This window comes from Taeniopygia guttata, chromosome 3 (assembly GCF_048771995.1).
Source record: "Taeniopygia guttata chromosome 3, bTaeGut7.mat, whole genome shotgun sequence".
NCBI lineage: Eukaryota > Metazoa > Chordata > Aves > Passeriformes > Estrildidae > Taeniopygia > Taeniopygia guttata.
In genome coordinates this window covers 92,598,908-92,618,685 of record NC_133027.1, presented here as the reverse complement: position 1 = coordinate 92,618,685, position 19,778 = coordinate 92,598,908, and the positions used below count along the sequence as shown (strand labels likewise).

Here is a 19,778-nt window from a genome sequence, read left to right as displayed (position 1 = left end):
AAGCAGCACCCTGCCCTCGCCAAAGATGGCGAGTGCCCCTCAGGGGGTGTGGCGGCGGAGGCTCCGCCCGGGTTATATGAGGAGGAGGTGGCGGGGAGGAGGAGAAAGAGAAAGGTGCTGGGTGGCTGTGTGCGCCCGGAGATATGGCTCTGCTCCGTGGGGACGCGCAGGACAAGGTGAGGGTGGCGGCCCGGCTCCGGCTGGGGCGGGCGGTGGGGGCGCAGCCGGGCCGGCCCCGCGGCGGGAGAGGGAGCGCCCTGCTCCTTCTGCCCCGGCAGCGCTGGGACACTGGCAGGTTTTTGGTTTAGCCTCCGTGTTGGACATTTTAAAAGAATGTAAAGTCGCCTTAGTCCTCGTGCCTTTGGCGCGCCGCGGCCCCCTGAGGGCAGAGGGTCAGAGTGGCCGGGGGAGCGTGGGGAGCAGCCCCCGAGGCAGAGGTGCGGGGAAGGATGAGGGAGGGGAGGATTGCAGCGGAGCGGGAAGGAGGAAGAGGAGGGCAGGGCAGTGCAGCTGCCGTGAGCCGGTGCGGGCTGCGCTCTGTGCCGAGGCGGGGCAGGTGATAACCCGGCCCTGGAGCCGCGGGAGCCGGGCCTGCCAGGTGGGGGATGCGGGAGCCGGAGCTGGCCCCGGGCGCTGCGGGCGATGTGCTGCTCGGGGTTAAACTTGCTCTTCCCCGTGGGCCAGCTGCCCTGCTGTGTCTGTGACCGGCCTCCTGGCTGTGTGCTCTGCCTTCATTGGGCTGTCAGCTGCCGCTTCACCTGCCGTGTCCCTTTGCCTTGGTTGTCTCATCAGCAGCTCGCTTGGTTTGCCTTTCTCCCGAGAAGTGTTGAAGCTGTAAGTGCCAAGGAGCTTCATGCCTTCCCTTTGAAGCAGCAGAGAGGATTTCCTAATGTTAAGACTCTGAACTTCTCAGAGGAAATGCAAGTGAAATGCTGAAACAGGAACTTTGTGAATTAAGGTTTATGTAGTGTAGACACTGATTAGAACTCTCTCTTCTACTAGACGAGCTGCTTGGGTCAACCTACCCAAACTCCCGGATTTAATAACTACCCTCAACACACCTTGAAAGGAAGGCAAGGCAGCCCTTGTAAGAGTCAGCAAGTTGCCTATTTGCCACTCATATTATCACATCTGCATGTGGCTTTGCATTGTGACTAAGCTTCACTGGCAGGAAGATGACTTTGCTTTAAGCTGTTAGGTGTGCTGAAAGTCTCTTCAGTCTGTGTTTTCTCAGGTTTTTTGAGGCATGTATATTAACTAACTTGGAGGCTAGAAATACAAGTCTTTATTGACTTCTGGACAATTTCCTTTTCTCTGCTTCTTTTCCATATGACTCTTGTTTTGAAACAATCCTGAATCAGTAAGACAGACAAGAGTTTGCAGAAGAAGCATTTTCTAGTAGCTTGCTTTGAGCTGTGAGCTGGCCAGTGGTTTCTTTTCTGCTGCCTGTGAAACTTTGTATAAAAGAGTCTGCCCTTGGAGAATACTAGAGTGGAAGGTCAAATATCAACTCTCTTGCAACATTTGGTAAATTTTGAGTGTTTATGTGCCCTTCTGACTCAGACAGGAATATTGGGGGGAGGGGAAAATGTTCTCGTGGTGGGGGCTGGAATAGCTTTAAACTCTGATGCTCGATGGACAAAGATTAGCTTGTTTTAGGTTGTAGGGCTGTCTTGGGATTCCAGCAGCATAGGGGGAGGATAAAAATGCTCCTATCTTGTCTGTTCCTGTTTAGGCAAAGAAACAACAACATGGAACTGGTGTGTGACCAGTAGATAAAACTCATGCCTGTGAAGGAAACTTCATTTGGTATTAACTTAAATAGGAGACACTGTTAAGTATAAACTAAAAACTGACCCTGAGGTGGCAAAGCAGGAGAGGATCAGGATATGTAGGAAGAGGAAGGGAGGGTAGGCTAAAGGTGATTGAAAGTGCAGTGGAAAATAAGGTGTAATCTGTCATGGGGGAGGAAAAGGCATTTCAGAATTTGAAGTGAGTGGTGGGACTTCCAAGCTAAGCTTGAGTAAATACCTTGGTATTTCTTAATGTTAGTGGCTTCATGGTATTTGAAGGTTTCAGTCTGCAGTTGAAATGTTCTAGATCAAAATACTAAGAGCATGTATTGTAGCCCCTCTTTCTCAAAGCAATCAGTGGAAGACAAAGTGTTGTGTCATGGCCTGGGACTTGCTGTTATCATTCACAAATGGTGACTCTGCTGGACAAATTCTGCTGCACATTCTGGAAGGAATGAGGCCATACTAGATCTTGCCTGTGCTTAGCAGAAAACCTGCTTCTGCATGCTGCTGAGCCTGAAATCAAGTGAGGAGGTGAGCTGTTAGCAGGGTGCCAGTTCCTGGACAGGGATAATGCACTCTCAAGGACATGCAGCCTCCACGGAGCTGGCCCAGCAATTTGGGCTAGTGGAAGGTGAAGCCAGCACGGTGAGGCTGCCCTGTTCCTGCCACTCCCTACCACTAGCTCTGACCTCGCTGTAGGAGGTCAGCAAAGCATTCTCGGGGATGCTGACTGTGGCTTGGGGCTTGCTGCTGTTGCACAATTTCCATTTGAGCTGGGCCAGGAGTGCTCAGCCCCAGGCTGTGCTCTGCAAGCACACAGGGGGCTTGCCCTGCATGGCCAAAGCCGTGCTTGGCCCCTCCAGCTGAGGAAGCCCTGGCTTGGGTGGAGGTGTCCTGCGTGCTGCTGGTGGAACAGGGTGAGCCAGCAAGGCTTTTGCTCGGAATGTGGCATCCTTGAATGTTTATAGAGTCCTTCCCTCTGTCAGGAGGCGTGTGACCTGCAAGTTCTGCAGAGAGTGATGCAGAGATCCCTCTGGCAGGACAGGGCCAGTTTATTGCACAGCCCGAGGCAACAGGTGCTCTGGGCCTTCTGCTTCCTTGGCAAGCACTGCACTTGCTGAGGAATGCTATTTCAGTGTGACTGCATCGAGCTGTTATTCCTTCTTTATCGGTGTTTAAGCAAAATAATTAAACCTTTGCATCACTGGAGTTCTTCAGTTTGAAGTCACAAATTTGGGGAAGCAGTTTCTATGGCATAAGTAAGCAGTGCTTCAGTTTTCGTGGTTGTGTGTAACCAGACCACTTCAGGGCTGTTCAGCTCAGTGTCAGTGCAGCAAACTGCCACAAAGGCTGCAAAATCCAAGCTTCACATGTGCTCCATAGTGCTGCGTGCTTGCAGTGCGCTTTCAGATGTCTTTTTAGTATCCTGATTAAAAGGAAACTTAAGCTGCTTGTGCTGAATATGACTAAAATGTAGTTCCAGCAGCTAATGCTACTGATATCTGCTGGCCAGATCCTCTGGTGGCTAATTCCTGGGTGTCAAAACAAGGCCCTCTGGGAGTGAGGGCTCTGTATAAACTACCAGAAAACACCATGATCTTTTAGTGCTCTCTGGAGAGCACCTAAACAACTTTAATTAGAAAGCCTGCTCTGTAAAAAGTAATGGTTTTTAGGTAGTGGCAGATGTAATTACTTCTGTTTGAATGACAGCAGGGAGGTGATCAATAAGGGGAGAAGGTTTTTTAAAGGTAGCTGACAATAAGCAGAAAACTCTGACATGTGAGCCCTTGTGGAAGGGCTTCTTACTCCTTCCAAGAGCCTGGCTATGTGGAGAACCCCTGGATTAATGTGTCTTTGAGAACAAATACGTATTTCACTAGCAGTCAGAAGTTGTACACAGCTGCTTGCACTGGCAGATTCTTTTGTTAGAATGCAGAAGTGACACCAAAGTCATCTGGAGCTGATGCTAAAACTGCAAAGGGTGGAGCTGTAAAAGCAGCAGCTCAGGCCTCTCACCAGAACTGAGAGACTCCAGTGGCTGAGGACATTTCCTCCCACTGGGTGTCTGCAAGCATCAAGATGTGTTTTCATTTGGGTGAGGCCTGATCAGAAATGTAGTGTATGTCAGGCAGAAGTCTGGGTAGCTGATGGTCATCACTGCCTTGTATTTAAGTGATCCAACTTTTTTTTCCCTAGCATCTCTAACAAATAGAAAAAAAAGCAAATGTTCTAAAATTCTACCTGGATTGGGCACAGTAATGATCTCTGCTGTAGCCTGGGCTTCTAGATCAGGTGTTTATCACGGTGTCCTAATTAGTACCATAATATCTATTTATAGTCTTTTGGTTCTGAAACCTATAAATGATAACCAGTATGATGTCTATATTATTGTGAAGGGCTCTGCTTTGTTCTGATTTACCAGTTGGGTGGGTGGACAGTATCTGTGCTGAACAGGGAGTAGTTTTGCTTGAATCCTCAAGAAACCCTAGGAATCCTGGAACAAGTCTCTGACGAGTCCTGAGTTTAGAAGTGGGAGGTGTCAGAGAAGCTGTAACAGTTTCTGGAGTAATTGCAAACCAGAAGCTGCTTCTGGGGAAGAGAAATGAGAGTTGAGAGTACTGTGCTGGCTTTGGATGAGTGTTTCAGTTTGCAACCCAACCCAGCTGTTTCCATTTTGTGTGTCCTCTGTACCTATTTGGGCATCTGCTGCTGAGCTTGGGTTATATCCCTTAAGGGTAAGGAGTGACAGACTGGTTTCTGGTAACTGGATGGGGAACCTTCAGTTTTCTTGCCCCACTGCTTGGAGTCCAGGGAGGAAGCAGTGACGTCCTAGCAGAGAAATGCCTCTGGATATGAAGGAGCTGCCAGAGAGTGAAGATGGAGGGGTGACCTGGGAAAGTCTTGGGTTGGATGCCTGCTGTGGTAAAACAACAAGCCTGGGGCCTGGAGATGGATGTTTAATTCCTTTGCTCTGCACAGCCTTCATATGCCCATGAGGAGGTTGGTCCCCGTGCCTGCTTGTAGGATGGGTGCAGGAGAGCTGTTGGCACGTGTGCAGAGCTGTTGGTGCTGCAGAGCAGGAGCTTGTATGGGTCAGGGGTTGGTGTGAGACGTCTGCTGTGGGTGTTCCCTGAGTCAGTGCTTTACAGAGCTGTGCTGACAGGAGTGGGGCTTTCTTCTTCCCCCCCCATTCAGGGAACAAATGCTGCTCCAGCACTTTTTGTCGGGGAAACAGAGCACACTCTCCTGAAGTCAGACAGTGTGAATGTTCCCTTTGTAGTCTGAGCCATGATTCTCTAATCCTAAAGGTCTCTGGCCTGGAGTTAGGAGCCCACAGTGACCGTCACAGGACTAGAGCAGACCAGGACCTTACAATTCTTGGTTTCATATAGCTCTAGGACCCATTTGCAGTTTGTGCAGGGTACCAGGAGACTCATGCTTGTGACATGTTAACCGCTTTAATCTGACCAAGTAGGACCACCTAATGTTTGTGCTTTTCTGTTTCCTGTGTAAGAAACTACTAGGCATGGAGGGGTCTAGACAGCATCTAATCATGGGTTACTTTCTCCACAAGAAAGAAAGAAAGCTCACAAATTCAGGACTGTCTGATTTGTGTAATCCTTTCCTTAGTTTAGCTGAGAGGAAATGGTTTCCTTTGGCTTATCATACTTTCCAGACTCAGCAGTTCATATTGTTAGCACTGCTGATCCTGTTTGGACAGCAAATAGCAGTAAGCAGGATGTAAAACACTGGGGTCTGCATCTTGCTGCTCTGGCTGGTGTTGTTATCTGGCTGGGAAATGGGAAACACCAACCAGCTTGCCATTCATTTGGCAACAAACAGTGAGCTGTGCTCCCAGTGAAACTAATGCCTGACTGGTGGCCTTCTACCTGTCCTTCCTGCAGTGCCTGGGGTGGGCAGCTTCTGCCCAAGCCTGTGTCAGTGACCTCTGAACCATGCACCTCTGTTTGGCCTGTGCCTGTCCCTAGCAGGGACCAGCATTGCTTGCCTGTATGGGAGCATGATAGTCTGTCCTAAGTGGGACTGGAGGGAAGTGATTACAGTTGGAGTCCCTGTAGAGTTTGGAGTCCCACCATGTCCTGTGGGATGTGAACAGGACCTGGGACTGCTGGGAACTGTGCTCCAGGGCATGCTCTGTAAGTGTGTTCACTGCCAACGCAATGCCCAGGATGGGCTAAAAGTCTTCTGGCCTTCCCATCTTCTGGGAAGAAGCTTAATGTGCTGCATGCAAGGTCATTTTGTAGCTGTAAGGCTTAAAAAGTTTTATCTATTACTTATCTCCTTTTAATTACAGCTAACAGTGAGGATGCAGCAGATAGAAGTGTTTTTAGCATGACTGGAGGGTGCAGTGGCTGGGGTATCCCTCACTTATGCATGGCAGTCTGATCATAGGGGAGACCAGTGGCAGGGACAAATGCTGTCTGTCCTGGCAGCTGTGTCCTCTGCAGGCAGCCAGAGAGACTTGTCACATACCAGATCTGGACTGCAGACGGCCAGCCTAGGGGGAGGGAGCTTCTAGAGCCTTTTGGAAGCAAAGCTTCACCTTATAACAGGCAGTGTTATAAGGTGGACACTATATCAACAGTTCTTAGGCAGCTTTACAGAGGCTTGAGGCAGCATTTAGCTGTCTGTGATATGATAGGATTGCTCAGATCCTGGCACCATTTGCCTGTGGCCTTGGGTGCTGAAGCTTAGTGTACACTGCAGAGGTAGGAGCAGGCTCCTGCCTGGTGTGGTCTGTGCTGCAGAGCGGTGAGATAGCAGTCCTGGTGCAGTTCTCCAGCCTGCTTTTCTGAGAAGGCCTTCAGAATTATCTCCAAAGGATAACTTCAGCATTCCTCCTGGCTCTGATGGTCACTCTTCAGCAAACCTCCTGTGTTGTGACCTTGATCTCTGGTGGTTTCTCCCTTCTGCAGAAAACAGCAAGGATCTGTCAGGCTGCAGCAAGGGAGGGCCTCTTAGGAGATAGTCTTCATGTGTAATCTGGAGGATCTTCTACTGAGAAAGCTGTTCCACTGTTCTTTAAAAGTTTGAGTAGGCTTGAAATGATGTTCTGGTTCATTCTGTTGTAATGAAAGAAGAAATAAACCCCCAAAGGAAGATGCTGGCTCATCTTAGAAGTTTATGGCTCTTTGAAGCACTGAGAAAGGAATTTTGGTCATAGATGTGTACCTGAAGGCAGGTGTGTAGTGCAGTGTGGTTCTTGTTCATGGCTAATGATCAGTCAGCTTCACTAAATATACTTGATGCTTGATTAAGGATTATTCTGTGAATTCTCTTGCAGCTGAGGTCTGTTTCTGTAGACCTGAATGTTGATCCTTCTCTCCAAATTGATATCCCTGATGCCCTAAGTGAAAAGGACAGAGTGAAGTTCACTGTGCACACTAAGGTAAGGTCATGGGCAAAAAGAGGCTGTATGAGTATGTGTACTGCAAGTAACACGTATATTTGCAGTACACATAATTGCAAAGATGGGCTGAGAATGAAGAAAATCTAATTCAATGGAGATTTTCCATTTAAATGTGGCCTAAGGATGTGTATATATATGCAGAAACTTCAGATTTCCTAGGATCTGAACTCTCTAAACAGAAGCAAGTAGTTGATGGTTAGGTTGGCTTTGCTAAGGAATCCCAGCTAGACACCAGAAGGCTGGGGGGTAGGAAGGGAGCTACTGTGAAATGTCTCAAAACAAACTGCATTAATGCTGTTCTAAAACAGTACTTTTTTTTCTAACAGTCTCCTTAGTGGTGCTGTTGACTAAGTGCCAGATCAGCTAAAAGGGAGTGGGCAAGGCTCTTAGTAAGCAGAATAGCTTCCTTTGGAATTGGGCAGAACTGTTTCTAAAAGCACTGATTTACAAAACAGTAGGGCTTCTATATATTCTCTTCCAGACTACACTGCCAGCTTTTCAAAGCCCTGAGTTTTCAGTTACAAGGCAGCACGAAGACTTTGTGTGGTTACATGATACACTCACTGAAACTGAAGAGTATGCAGGACTCATTGTAAGTACTTCCTAAAGAATGTGATCCTAAGTGAAAAACTGTAGCAATCTAAAGTGCCTACTAATAACGGCATGAAGTGTATTTTACCAGTGTTACTGGTGTTCTGTGACTTGGGTGTTCATTATGCTTCCTGTTGCCTTAATTCCTAAACAACTTGAGTGGTATGGCATTTGTGTTAACTTTCCATATAGCTTGGAGCAGTGAAAGATGCTGTGAGAGTCCTTGACTATGTGGTGGTATTAATATCTGCCTGAAGATGGCATACTGAAATAATATATTAAATGTGGGCTTTCCTTCCTATCATGATTTTTTAAGAGATGGCTGGCAATGGTATGGGTTACAGAAGCTGTTTCCCTCCTGGGGAGGGATAACACAAACCAGGGATCTGGAATTCCTGGATCATGCACTCTTTACTACACTGTCCTATGACCAGGCAAAAGAGCCTCCTTCTAGAGAAGGCTAGAAGTAGTCTTGGAAAACTTTATTTGCTAATATCCATGACTAACCAATTCCCTGCCTAGATACCTCCAGCACCTTCAAAGCCTGACTTTGATGGCCCCAGAGAGAAGATGCAGAAGCTGGGGGAAGGAGAAGTGTCCATGACAAAAGAAGAGTTTGCCAAAATGAAGCAAGAGCTGGAAGCGTAAGTAAAATGAATACTGCCAAAAGCTGCATTTAGAGAAGCCTCCTGGGAGAGCAACTCCTTTGGTGATAACTGATCTTGAGTGTCTCTGTTTTGAAGGGTGTCTTGAAAATCCTGGAGCTGGGGAGTGGCTCAGCTTTCCCAGCTTTCAAGCTGGAAAACTTTCTAGCTAAAGAGATTGAAAGTAGCTTTGCTATCACAAGTTGGCTATTTCAGAAGTCTGCAGTTGAATATTTTCATGGGCTAAACTTAAATCAATTCTTTTTATATTGAAGAGGGTAGTACAAAGAGGATCTCAGTCTGTTGTTTCCTTGCAGTGAATACCTCGCTGTTTTCAAGAAGACCGTTTCATCACATGAGATCTTCCTGCAGCGGATTGCTTCTCATCCTGTGCTCAGTAAAGATCGCAATTTCCATGTTTTCCTGGAGTATGACCAAGATGTGAGACTTTTTTCCTTGTTTCCCTTTCCAAGCGAGGCATACTGTTAGGAGTGCTGTTGTTTTTTGCTGGGTACAGTCAGAATGTTGTGTGGATCTGTGTGCAGCATCAGCAAGGGGTTATTGCAAGTATTTCTGTGAGATGACTCAAAGGTGAAAGCCTGACTCTTTAGACCTTTCTCTGTTATAAATCTCACTGTGTTTCTAAATCCTTGTCAAGTTGGTTAGGAAGCCACCTTTGCATGTCTTTGTCATGGGAACATGTATGGCTCTGGTGTACCTGTGCTGTGTTGCATGGTCCTAAAGTGGAGGAATGGAGGTGTATTAAAGTCACTCCTGCATATGTTTTGTCACACCTAATTATGAGTGATAGATGCTGAGCCAAGATATGCAGGGAGACACAGAGCCGTTTATTGGAATTGGAAAAATCCATGGCACAGAACAGGTGAACTAATTGTAGCCAAGCCAAGTGTTACATGTTGCATTTTTATATGGGTATTATGGAAGGCTTGGAAATCAACCTTCTGTGATATATGCTAAGTGTAAAGCATGCTACTAACCCCTCCCCTGGTATAACTTTAAAGCTGCTTTGGCCTCTCTTACAGCTGAGTGTTCGGAGGAAAAACACTAAAGAGATGTTTGGTGGTTTTTTAAAAAGTGTAGTAAAGAGTGCTGATGAGGTCCTCTTCTCTGGAGTCAAGGTACAGTTGTTTTTTTGTCTCTTACCCTAATCTTGAGTGTTTCTTGCTTCCTGCTTCAGGGGAGTTACTCCTCTCTGCTTCAGGTTTGCTGTGCATGAGGCTCAGCTAGTGACATTAACTTGCCTTGTTACTGCTCTCCCAGTTGAGGGGAGTAGCCTGTATTAATTCTGATTTCTATGGAAATAAGACATAGCTTTAGACTGTTCAAATTCAGTGTATAATTAAAGTTTCTGGATGCAGAAAACCTACCTTAATACCTGATACTGGAGAGGAAGGAATTGCATGTTCAGGAAACGTGCTTGTGGCCTTTGTCTGCTCTGGAACTCTGAGCAGACATGAATTATGGGTTTCTGCTTATACTAAACAAGATCAAATACTAAGACTCTTGTAACTGGTCTTTCTCCAGTTTTTGTGTTGTGTTGCCACGGCAGCACTTCCCAATAAGCTCATAGTCCTATGAGCAGTGCCATGAAACATTACAATATGTATCATGTTTGGTGTGGATGAGAAACAAGCTTGAAAACTGCTTAGTCCTTAGCTACATTGTTGCAACAGGCCTAGGAAATAAAATTGCAGCAGTTGGGATTCCTCAGGGCTGTCTCATAATTTAGTGGCTGCTTCAGACAACCTACATCAGTATTTGAGTGCCAACTTCATCTTCATTGCATAGTGAGGAAGAAATCTGCCAGGTGGCTTGGGATGTCAATCCTTGGCTCATATCTTGTCTTGAGCAATTTTTCCATAGGGATTGGTGGGCCTGAAGCTCATGCCCAGGCTATGGTTGTTTCTTTGGCCCTTCCTAAAATAGGGTAGAGCTTGTGTTCTGCAGTTACTGACTTAACTGGTCATATTGTTTTTCAGGAAGTAGAAGATTTTTTTGAGCAAGAGAAGACTTTCCTTGTGAACTACTACAACAGAATCAAGGATGCATGTGCAAAAGCAGATAAGATGACAAGATCTCATAAAAGTGAATCTTTTCAAAGCCCTTTCGAGAGATCATGCAGTTTTGATAATTTCAGCCTGAAAACCTTGTCTTGTTCTTGCAGATGTTGCAGATGACTATATTTATACTTCAGCTTGTTTGAACAGCCTGGCATTAGAAGAGCCTACAGTTATCAAAAAGTAAGCAATTCCAACTGTTCATAAACATATCCTGAGTCTGGGAATACCAAATTTCTTCTGTAAAATCCAGAAGATTGAGTCATAGGTGGTTTGAGGTTCTTGAATTACATGCAAGTGGCATTAAAACTTTCCTTCTTCTGGCACTCTGCTGTGGCAGACCTAATGTTATCAATTGCACCTAACTCTGAACTAGTTGATCACTTGCTAGTTGTGGCCTAGAGGTTACTTGTGCTGGTCATCAAACTCCTTCTAAACAGAAATCTTGATTCTCTTCATGTCACAAACTGCTGGAGACCCCTGAAGAGAGGGTTTATGTGCATGTGTTCTAACGTGCTGTTAAATATCACTGCACTAGGTCAGCTTACACTAGGTCTGTACTATCTTCTGGACCTTTGCACTTCCAGAATAGTAGGGGATTTCTAAGCTAGGGGAACTCAGTTGCCTTTTTTGAGGTGACTTCTTCCGCCTTTTGACTTTGCTATCAATTTACCAAGACCTTGTTAAAACAGAGTGTATAGCTGAATAAACAAGTCAGCTCATCCCTCTTGGATAGCAGCAGACAAATTCTCCACAAGACCTTTATGCTCTGGAGATCAGCATTGTTACATTAAATGGTGTTGAGCTGCTCAGCTGTACTACTCTGGTAAGCTGAAATCCAACACATTGAACCTTTTCTTCAGGTCGTTGCCTAAATGAGTGTTTTTCAAGCCCTTGTTTGGATCTCTATGCAGGAGTAAACTCCAGCCTTCAGCTTCCTGGTTTCCTGCCAATTGATCCTGGCATTTATCAGACTAAGAAGTATCTCAAACTTATTTATGCTTTTTTTTTTTTTTTTTTTCTTCACTAGATACTTGTTGAAAGTTGCAGAGCTCTTTGAGAAACTCAGGGTAAGAAGCTTTGGTAGGGGCAGGTGTGGGGGAGAAGAATCTCTGACTCTGGATCTTGCTGTTCTGTTACACACCAACTGGGTTTTTTTTCCTTCTGCAGAAGGTAGAGAGTAGAGTTTCATCTGATGAAGACTTAAAGCTCTCTGAACTACTGAGATACTACATGCTCAATATAGAAGCTGCTAAGGTGAGAACAGTTTTCTTTTAGAAGCTTAGTTTTGTTATGGGCAACATGACTCATTCATGGTATTCTTTGTGCTTTAAGAAGACAGGAAAGTGGACCCTTGTTTTGCCTAAGAAACCTGAGACTCTTAAACCACAGCAGAATATAGAAGCTGTATATTAGCTAGCTGGAGCCCAGCCACTTACAGAAGACCTTGGACCAATTTTTCTTTGGCATGTAAAGTGGAAGAACTCTTTAAATTTCTGTAAGTTAGTGCAAACTGAATTTAAGTCTGCAGCAGTTTCTTTCCTGTTCCCTGCCTGAGTACTCAGGAACTTGCCAATGAAATCAGTGATGACTAATTAGTAGTTGTGATTGACTTCAGGATTTTTAGAGTACCTTAGCACAAGTACATGGTAACTTGTAAAGACTCTTGGAGTCAGAGCTTCCAAGAGGGCTTTGGTAGATTGATGTGACTGCAAAAGCATTGCTGGCAACTCTTTTCTAATCAAAACTCGATTTGACAGGGGATGACTATGCTGCAAAAAGGTACCTAGATACAACCTACTGGCCCTCTTAATCTAGTGTCTTACCTGTAATGTCAGGTACCCCAGAACATCCACTCCAGCCTCCCTCCCTGGGGTGTACTGTTATTTAGACATCACAACTGTACTCATGCTGCATTAGGAAGGGATTGGCTCAGAGACCTGTGCTACTTCTCCTGTCTAGGTTAGTGCAGTGCTTCAGTCAAACTGTCATATCTCCAACAAATTAAATGTCTGCTGGAAGTAGACTGAGGGAATTCAGAAAGTGCTTTTTGCTCTTAGTGGAGACATCCACCTTACAGCAGGAGAACTACTTTAAGGGAAGAAACAATGCCTATAGTAGCCCTTAGACTTCCTTCACTAGGGCATAACTGGCTGTCCTGAAAATGTAGTGTTGCACTGTGAAAAGCTGCTAAGAGCAGGCTGTAATAACTTGTTTTAAAAAGCAGAATCTGGTGCTGAAAGAAGTGAAACCTCCTGCTGCTAAGGTGGTTGTAACCTCAGTTTGGGAAGTAGTCCTGCTAAGGCTCTGGTGTGCTATTTCTGTCTATTCAGGATCTCCTGTACAGACGAACCAGGGCTCTTGTTGACTATGAGAACTCGAACAAAGCTCTAGACAAAGCCAGACTAAAGAGCAAGGATGTCAGGCTGGCTGAGGCACATCAACAGGATTGCTGTCAGAAGTTTGAAAAGATTTCAGAATCTGCTAAACAAGGTAAGACAGGCTTTGCTGAACTTAGGCTTAAATGAGAGCTTAATGCAGCCAAGGTCTCCATCTGACCTTCTGAAGGCTTCTGAAGGCTCCTGAGCAGTCTGGACATTCTAAGGACAGTAGAGATAGATGCTGTAAAACTAATGCAGCTACACATTTTTTGAAGTAATTTTCTGTAGCAGAGCTGTGTCAGTACTACACCAACCTTATTTATAAGCCCCCTAGTATTTACTTTTTGGATTGAACTCAGCCTCCATGTGAATGTAACTACTAGAGGGTAACTAATTATCTCAGTCAGAGCTGTGTAAACAGGCTTTTGCTCTGTCCCAGTACAGCTGAGTGCGTTATACACAGTTTTAAACACTGGTTCTCAGTTAGAAGAGTATATGTGTGTATATATATTTATATATTTGGACAATACAAAGCAGAGGCAATATGCTTTCGTGGTATACATGCTGCTCCTTTAGTGTATCTGGCTTTTAAATGATCCAGGTTCTCACAGAGCTTGTGTGGCTTATTTCTGGTTTGTTCCAGCTGTCTTCCTACAAAGCTTTTCTGTCTTAAGCTGTCTGTGTATCATGTGATGGCTGCATCTCTGTCTAAAAACAGCATGACTAACTCTTTAACCTTTTTTTTGATCAAATACTGTACTCTGAGCTGCACAACAGAAATCCTGAAACATAAGGGGCATTACTTGTCACACTTTGTATATCTCTTACCTTTGTTTTTTCCTTCTCTACAGAACTGATGAGCTTCAAACAGAAGAGAATAGCTGCATTTCGTAAAAACTTAATTGAAATGGCAGAACTGGAAATAAAACATGCAAAGGTGTGTTCTCTTTGGAATTTAACAGGCATGGGTTGAGAGAAATGAGTGGTGTGTAACTGGGAGGATTTGCTGGGTCATCTGACTTCCCATCAGGCAGCCTCATCTATGAGGTTTGAGCCCTACTACCAGAGGCAGCTGCTGCTTCCAGTTCTCCTGAGTGCTGGAACAGGAGCACATCCTGCAGCTTGTGATCAGGCTGTCAATCTTGCCACTTGGCTTGTCAGTGGAGGGGATGTTGGATTTATAGCAACCTCTACCAAGCTTTGCTACGCAGGCTTAAAGGGTCTGTTAACTTAGTGTAGAGAACAAAGCAGTAGCTCTGCATCCTCAGCTTCTTTTGAAGAAGGAAAGTCTAATGTCCCACTCCCTGAGAGTACTGGACTTCACCACAGGCAGCTACTTCAGCGCTGAACTGGAATGTGACACAAGGCCTTGACAACACTGCTCACTTTGGCCCACTTTAAAAGTTTCCTGTTGGCTCTTACCCCTCTTCTTATCACAAACTGATGCATGGTTGCAGGCCTGCAGGAAGAGGGAGATTGCAGAATGTGTGGTCTGGTTTTGATTCTTTACTGCTTAAATGTTTGTCTGTGCAGTAGGAAATCTTTAGCATTGGCACAGGCTACAAAATCCAGTGACTGACCCACTATTTGGGAAGCTACTTCATTGTGAAAGGCAGGAATTGAATTATCAGTCATCCTCATCTGAAACTGATTTTTTTCCTTTGCAGAACAATGTGTCTCTCCTGCAGAGCTGTATTGACTTGTTCAAGAACTGAGGAGCTTACTCTGAAAATGTGACAAAAGCATCAATTGCACTCAATAGCCAGGGGCAACTTATTGGCTTGACTTCATTAGCGTAAAATAATATTGTCACTGAGATTGTTTCACTAATACTTAGGTATGTTGATAGTGATACATTGACTTTATTGGTATAAATGGGAGCTGAATTGTGTATGAATTGTCTGGATGTAGCTAACATCCTATTGGCTGATAACTCAAAATGAGTCAAATGTGAGAAATGAATTTGCTGTTGACTGACTTCATCTAGCAGAAAAAGTTTACTGAGAACTCCTTTTTTGCAGGATCATAATCTGTCTCTTCATGGCCCTGATATATATAAAACTTGCCAAGTGAGAGTGACTTAAGGGTAATAATTTTATAAAGTGAATATCTTAGCATTCCACTTCCCAGACAGATTTCTATTACAATATATTTTGAATTTCTATAACTACATTCACTATTTGTACTTGGGCAACACAGCAAATAAAGATGTCTGACACGACAAGCTGTTGTATGGCAAGAATTTGTGTGGGATGTAAAGTGATAAAGAGGCTTCAGACACAGAACTATCACAAATTACTCATCACCTGGAGCTCTTCAGATCACTGGAGAGAAATATTTGACTTGAGAGGATTGTTCTTGGAATGGGTGTTGAAATGAAATGTGTGGACTTCAAGTCACATTGCTATTTGAGTGGCTGGCTGCAACTTTTACTTCCCCTGTGCTGCATGTACAGCATTGTAAAGTAATTTTATACCTCCTACTAGCAGCGAGAGGCTGTTTAAATCTTCAGGGCCTCTGGAAGCATAGGCCTGGACAGCTTTCTGTAAGGTATAAACCTCTTGAAGCAGCTGAACACTGAACACTTGAACACTGCCATAGCTGAGGTGGCCCAGCCCATAAACCCCAGGGCCATCATTGGACACTTCACTATCAGTTGGCATACATGGATATAGGCCAGTGAGTCAGACCCTCCCAAAGGCAGCTTTTGGGTGAGATGAGTGTCTCAGCCTCGCTTAATTTCATGTGACTAAACTTCTAATCATGCTCAAAGTGGGCTCTGTGGCTGTGCTCTGGGCAGACTGCCTGAAGCAGCTTCAACCAGAGAAACTCTGAGAATGGGCAGCTCTGTGGCAGTTTCTAAGGGTTTACTTCCCTGTGACCTACTGCTTTTTCTTCTTGATACTCCATGAAAACTTAGCAGCTTGTGCCAGCCACACTATCCTGCAGTAGAGTAGCTGAAGAATGTGTGAACTCATTTTTCCTTTGTTTGGCAGGAATAGTTTCAACCTGGGGTTGTTTGCTATAAGCACATTGTTCATGCATATGTGGCCTCTGTATAGCTGATAGGTGACAGTGATGCTTCCTATGATAGATGTCAAATAAGCTCCTAGCACTTGTCCTGTGGCCATCAGTGGTCCCAAACTGGATGGTTCATGCTGGCAAAGCTTTGGTTTTTCCTAAGAAAGCATACTATTTATCCTAAACTAGTTCAACCTGGCTCACAGGCTCGTCTCATTTTCTCCAGAGAAAGGGTGCAGTTGTTTTTGCAACACTTTGTGCCAACCCCAGAAGTGGCCCAGACTATGGTGGGTTTCATGCACTGCCAGTAGCAGTGTTGGAAGCTAGCTGAGAGACCCTTTTTCTGTTTCAAATACCCTTTTGGAGCTTGTTTGTTTTTGTGTGGTTGGCACTCTAAATTCTTGACATACCTTAATCCAACTCAAGATATTAATGTGAACAGATTACAAGTATGTTAAACACTTCAAATGGCTGTAATTATGGCTTTATACTGATGTTGTAGTTATTGTAGTTGCAGTTAATTTACAGGAACTGCAAGAAAGCTGTGAAGCAGTCTGCCAATGCCACTGTTGTTCTGAAGGAAACTGCTGCGTGTCAGCTGCGGCCAGCAGAGTGCATTGCAGTCAGCTTCAGCGTGGGGACCTGGAAAATAAGCCGCAGCACAGCTCACACCTCTGGAGGCCAGTGGGTGGCAGGCTGCAACAGCCAGCGCTTACTGCTACCGCCTTTCCTCTCAGCCTGAGTTGAGGTGAAGTTCTGAAAAGGCTGCTGCACCCCACAGTTTCTTACCTGTCCAGGTAGCTGGACAGATGTTGATTCATAAGAGAAATTTGCTGTGTATGAAGGCAGCCTGCTCATAAGGAAGGACAGAAATATTGCTTTAAGGCATGTAATATCACTGGACCTTTTCTTATAGCAGGGCTTTGAATAAAGCCTTAGCAGAATGAAGATCAGCTTGGGCAAATCAGTGTGATAAGGCAGGTTATCATCAGTGTGAAAATAAGTTTTTAGAAATATTGCTGAGACTTACTTTAAAAGGCTGGCTGGGGTGGATGAAAGCAGAGACTCACAGATGTTTCAAACAAGGATTGACTAATGTATATTTACTGATCCCATCTGTAAAGCAGGTTAGCTTGAACTTTGCAAGCTTGTTCCTCTAGTTTATGAGTTAAAAATTGGCTTTTGAGAGCAGGCACAGGCCTTATCACTGTGATGGTAACTGCTGGGAAAAGCCACACACTGCAGATGTCAGTTCTTCACCCCCTATCTGAGTGGGGGCAGAGGAAAATCTACTGTTTGGTCAAACACTAAGGTGTGTTAAACATTCAGCTGTAGGAAAAGCTGCAGATGGGAACCAAGCTGGTCCCATAAGAGAGGCTCAAAAACGTGTCCACTCGTACAAGGTTGTGTACAAGATAAATAAAATGGGTTTGTAGGCAGAGAAAAGGAATGATTAAGAATCAAATGTACTTCAGGAAGGAAGTGGTTTGCCCTGACATATCCAAGTAGTCATGATTCTAGGAAGACACATCACTGAGGCTGGTAAACAAAATGGAGAACATTTTATGTGCTTTTGGGATACATAGAGCCTGGAAGAGCCATGGGCATGTGCTCTTTATCCCAATTTATTCTGCTTTTCTCCATTCCATCCTTTCTTCTGGATTGCACACTCTGCAGGGGAGCTCTGATTTGAGGCCCTTGGGCTGCGCTTCTGATAGCAAATGTTAGTTTCTCAAAACATGGACTTGGGAAAGTTTTCTCAGCAGATATTAAGTTTCTGACTTGCTGTCTCTTTCAACAGACTGGGAGAAGCTGCTTGTTCGTGCTGTGAAGCAGAGAGCTCTGCAGAGTTCCTGTTCTTAGAGTTTTCAGTTCTTCCCTGCTCTCCCAGTACTTGCTGCTATGGTTGAGAGCACAGTTAAGAGTGATTTCAGTTTGTCCTCCTGAACACCTGCGTCACTGCTTGGTGCCACTGTAGTGTCTGAAATGGGTTTGAAGTCGGTCCATTGGCGGATCACTGCTCACTAGTGAACGAGTGCAGCCACTGGGGATCCACGTAATCCCTCACATTGTTGGCTGGCTGCAGCTTTGGATCTGCAGCTCACTGTTTACCAAAAGTTGTGTTTCATCTGCTATCAAAATGCTACCTGGTGGCTGAGCTCTGGTGTGGGCTCAGCTTTGTTTTTTATTTACTTTTAATATTGCAAAGCCAATGAGAAGGCCCAGCTGAGATCAGAGTCCAGCTCAGCTGGGTTGTCATGCTTGCATGCTAAAAATAATCCCTGTTAGGAGTGCTTCATGACTTAAACAGAGCAGCAGGAATGGTGCCTGTTTTACAGGACAGGAAATTCAGATGGTGTGTGGAGAAGGGGACTTGCCTCTGGTTCCATGGGGAGTTTTTGTCCGATCCAGGAAATTAACTTGAATCTGAAATTCCATTCCAGGGCTCCTGCTGTCTTGATCAGCTGCTCTTGGAAGCAGTCAAATGAATGCTGGTGGTTTTGAGTTTGGCTGTCCCTTGGCTGTGGTTTTGCTGCTCTTCTGTGCAGATGTGGCAGCTGCCAATGTCACTGTTCTGCCTCCACTCCAGTGCAGTGAAGCATTTCAGTCAGTTGAAGTGACTTTTAGTGCTTTCTTCTGTGGGTCTGTTTTACTTGGCAGTAGAATTGCAAGGTCACTTTCTGCAAGAGAGACTGCTGTGGTCTAGGGCAGGTAGAAATGTGTTGTGAGAGCTCCTGTGCTGGTGCTTTGGCTTTATGTCAGCACTCAAAGCTAAAAAGCAGTGGACTGTGTGCACTTACTGCTTCTAGTACCTTAACCTCTCTTCGTTAAGACTGTAGAAATCTTCCCTATCAGTTCAGGGATCCTCATTCTGTTTTTGTTCCCTGTGTTTAATGATGTTACGCTATTGCTAAAAAACGTTCCTGTTTCGTATGAGGAAAAGGCCCCTGAGAGTCTGATTCAGTGACATAAAACAGGAGTGAAAAAGAACTTTAAGGTTCCTGTTTAATGCTAATCTACTGCCTGCTTTGAAAACAAAGTCCTGCTTTATTATGTCTGGTTTAGTTAGGATCAATTTTGTTTGGCTCTCTTGCCAAGGGATTTTAAAAGAAAAAAGTAGAAAGAAGAGAGCTCGACTCTGAAACAGCAGAGGGAGTTTAGATTGCACCTGTGACTCAGCCCAAAAGTTTACCTCAGGTTTAGTACATTTTACTCAAGAGCTTCCAGCTCTTTCTTGAACTGTTCCTCCTTGAAGGCCTTGCTAAACTAAACCTCTTTCAGTGTAAGGGGTTAATAAGTGATGTTCTAGTACAGTAGAACTTGAGACAGCAATGGATGTAGTTTCATCATGAACTCACTGTCACTGCAAGGGGATGGCCTCACTTCCCCTCCTATTTTGTTCTTATTGCATGCCTTGGGCTGGTCCTGATGTTCGTGTGGCCTCAGGCCAAGCTGATGTAACTCGCTAAAATGGTGTGAGATGGGCCAAAACAAAACAAAGGCTTTTTGCCAAGTCACTGCACTGAATCTGTGTCCCTGGAGCTGAGAATCACACAGACCTAAGCAAGGGCAGCTCAGAGGGGGTGGAGAAGGACAGCCTGCTGGGGAGGCTTAGTTTGGCTCAGCTGTGTTTTAGAACTGTTGGACCAGCACTGGTCCACTGAGTGCTTCCCTTCCAGGAAAGAGTGGCAAGATTACTTCTAAACCTGTAACAGGAAGACCTGGGCCATCAAAGTCCAGGGCTGTCTTCATGACAGGGACTGTATTCAAGCTGGGAGCTGTGCCTTGCTGGAAAATGCAAAAACCTTGTCATTTGGAAGGTGCACAGACAGCTC

At 45.0% G+C, this 19,778-nt stretch overlaps 1 protein-coding gene across 2 annotated transcripts; it reads left to right on the top strand.

Annotated features, from left to right (window-relative positions):
* The first annotated feature begins 38 nt into the window (after nt 1-38).
* SNX5 (sorting nexin 5) lies at nt 39-15,145 on the top strand. Of its 2 annotated transcripts, XM_002198921.7 has the most exons (13): nt 40-176; nt 7,102-7,206; nt 7,709-7,819; nt 8,341-8,462; nt 8,780-8,903; nt 9,506-9,601; nt 10,463-10,568; nt 10,648-10,723; nt 11,571-11,610; nt 11,711-11,797; nt 12,874-13,033; nt 13,773-13,858; nt 14,589-15,145. In XM_002198921.7, exons 1-13 carry the CDS (start codon nt 144-146, stop codon nt 14,634-14,636), a joined length of 1,194 nt encoding a protein of 397 aa, XP_002198957.1. In that variant the 5' UTR covers nt 40-143; the 3' UTR covers nt 14,637-15,145. The 2 variants fall into 2 exon arrangements, 1 of the variants encoding a protein (XP_002198957.1); XR_003959501.4 differs by lacking the exons at nt 13,773-13,858; nt 14,589-15,145 and adding an exon at nt 11,879-12,038 and having other exon boundaries at nt 39-176; nt 12,874-13,014.
* The last annotated feature ends 4,633 nt before the right edge of the window (nt 15,146-19,778 follow it).

Coding starts and splice junctions, on each gene's coding strand:
- SNX5 (XM_002198921.7), top strand. CDS start 144: ATGGCTCTGCTCCGTGGGGACGCGCAGGACAAG. Junction 177..7,101: donor GTGGGGACGCGCAGGACAAG/GTGAGGGTGGCG, acceptor ATTCTCTTGCAG/CTGAGGTCTGTTTCTGTAGA. Junction 11,798..12,873: donor TCAATATAGAAGCTGCTAAG/GTGAGAACAGTT, acceptor CTGTCTATTCAG/GATCTCCTGTACAGACGAAC.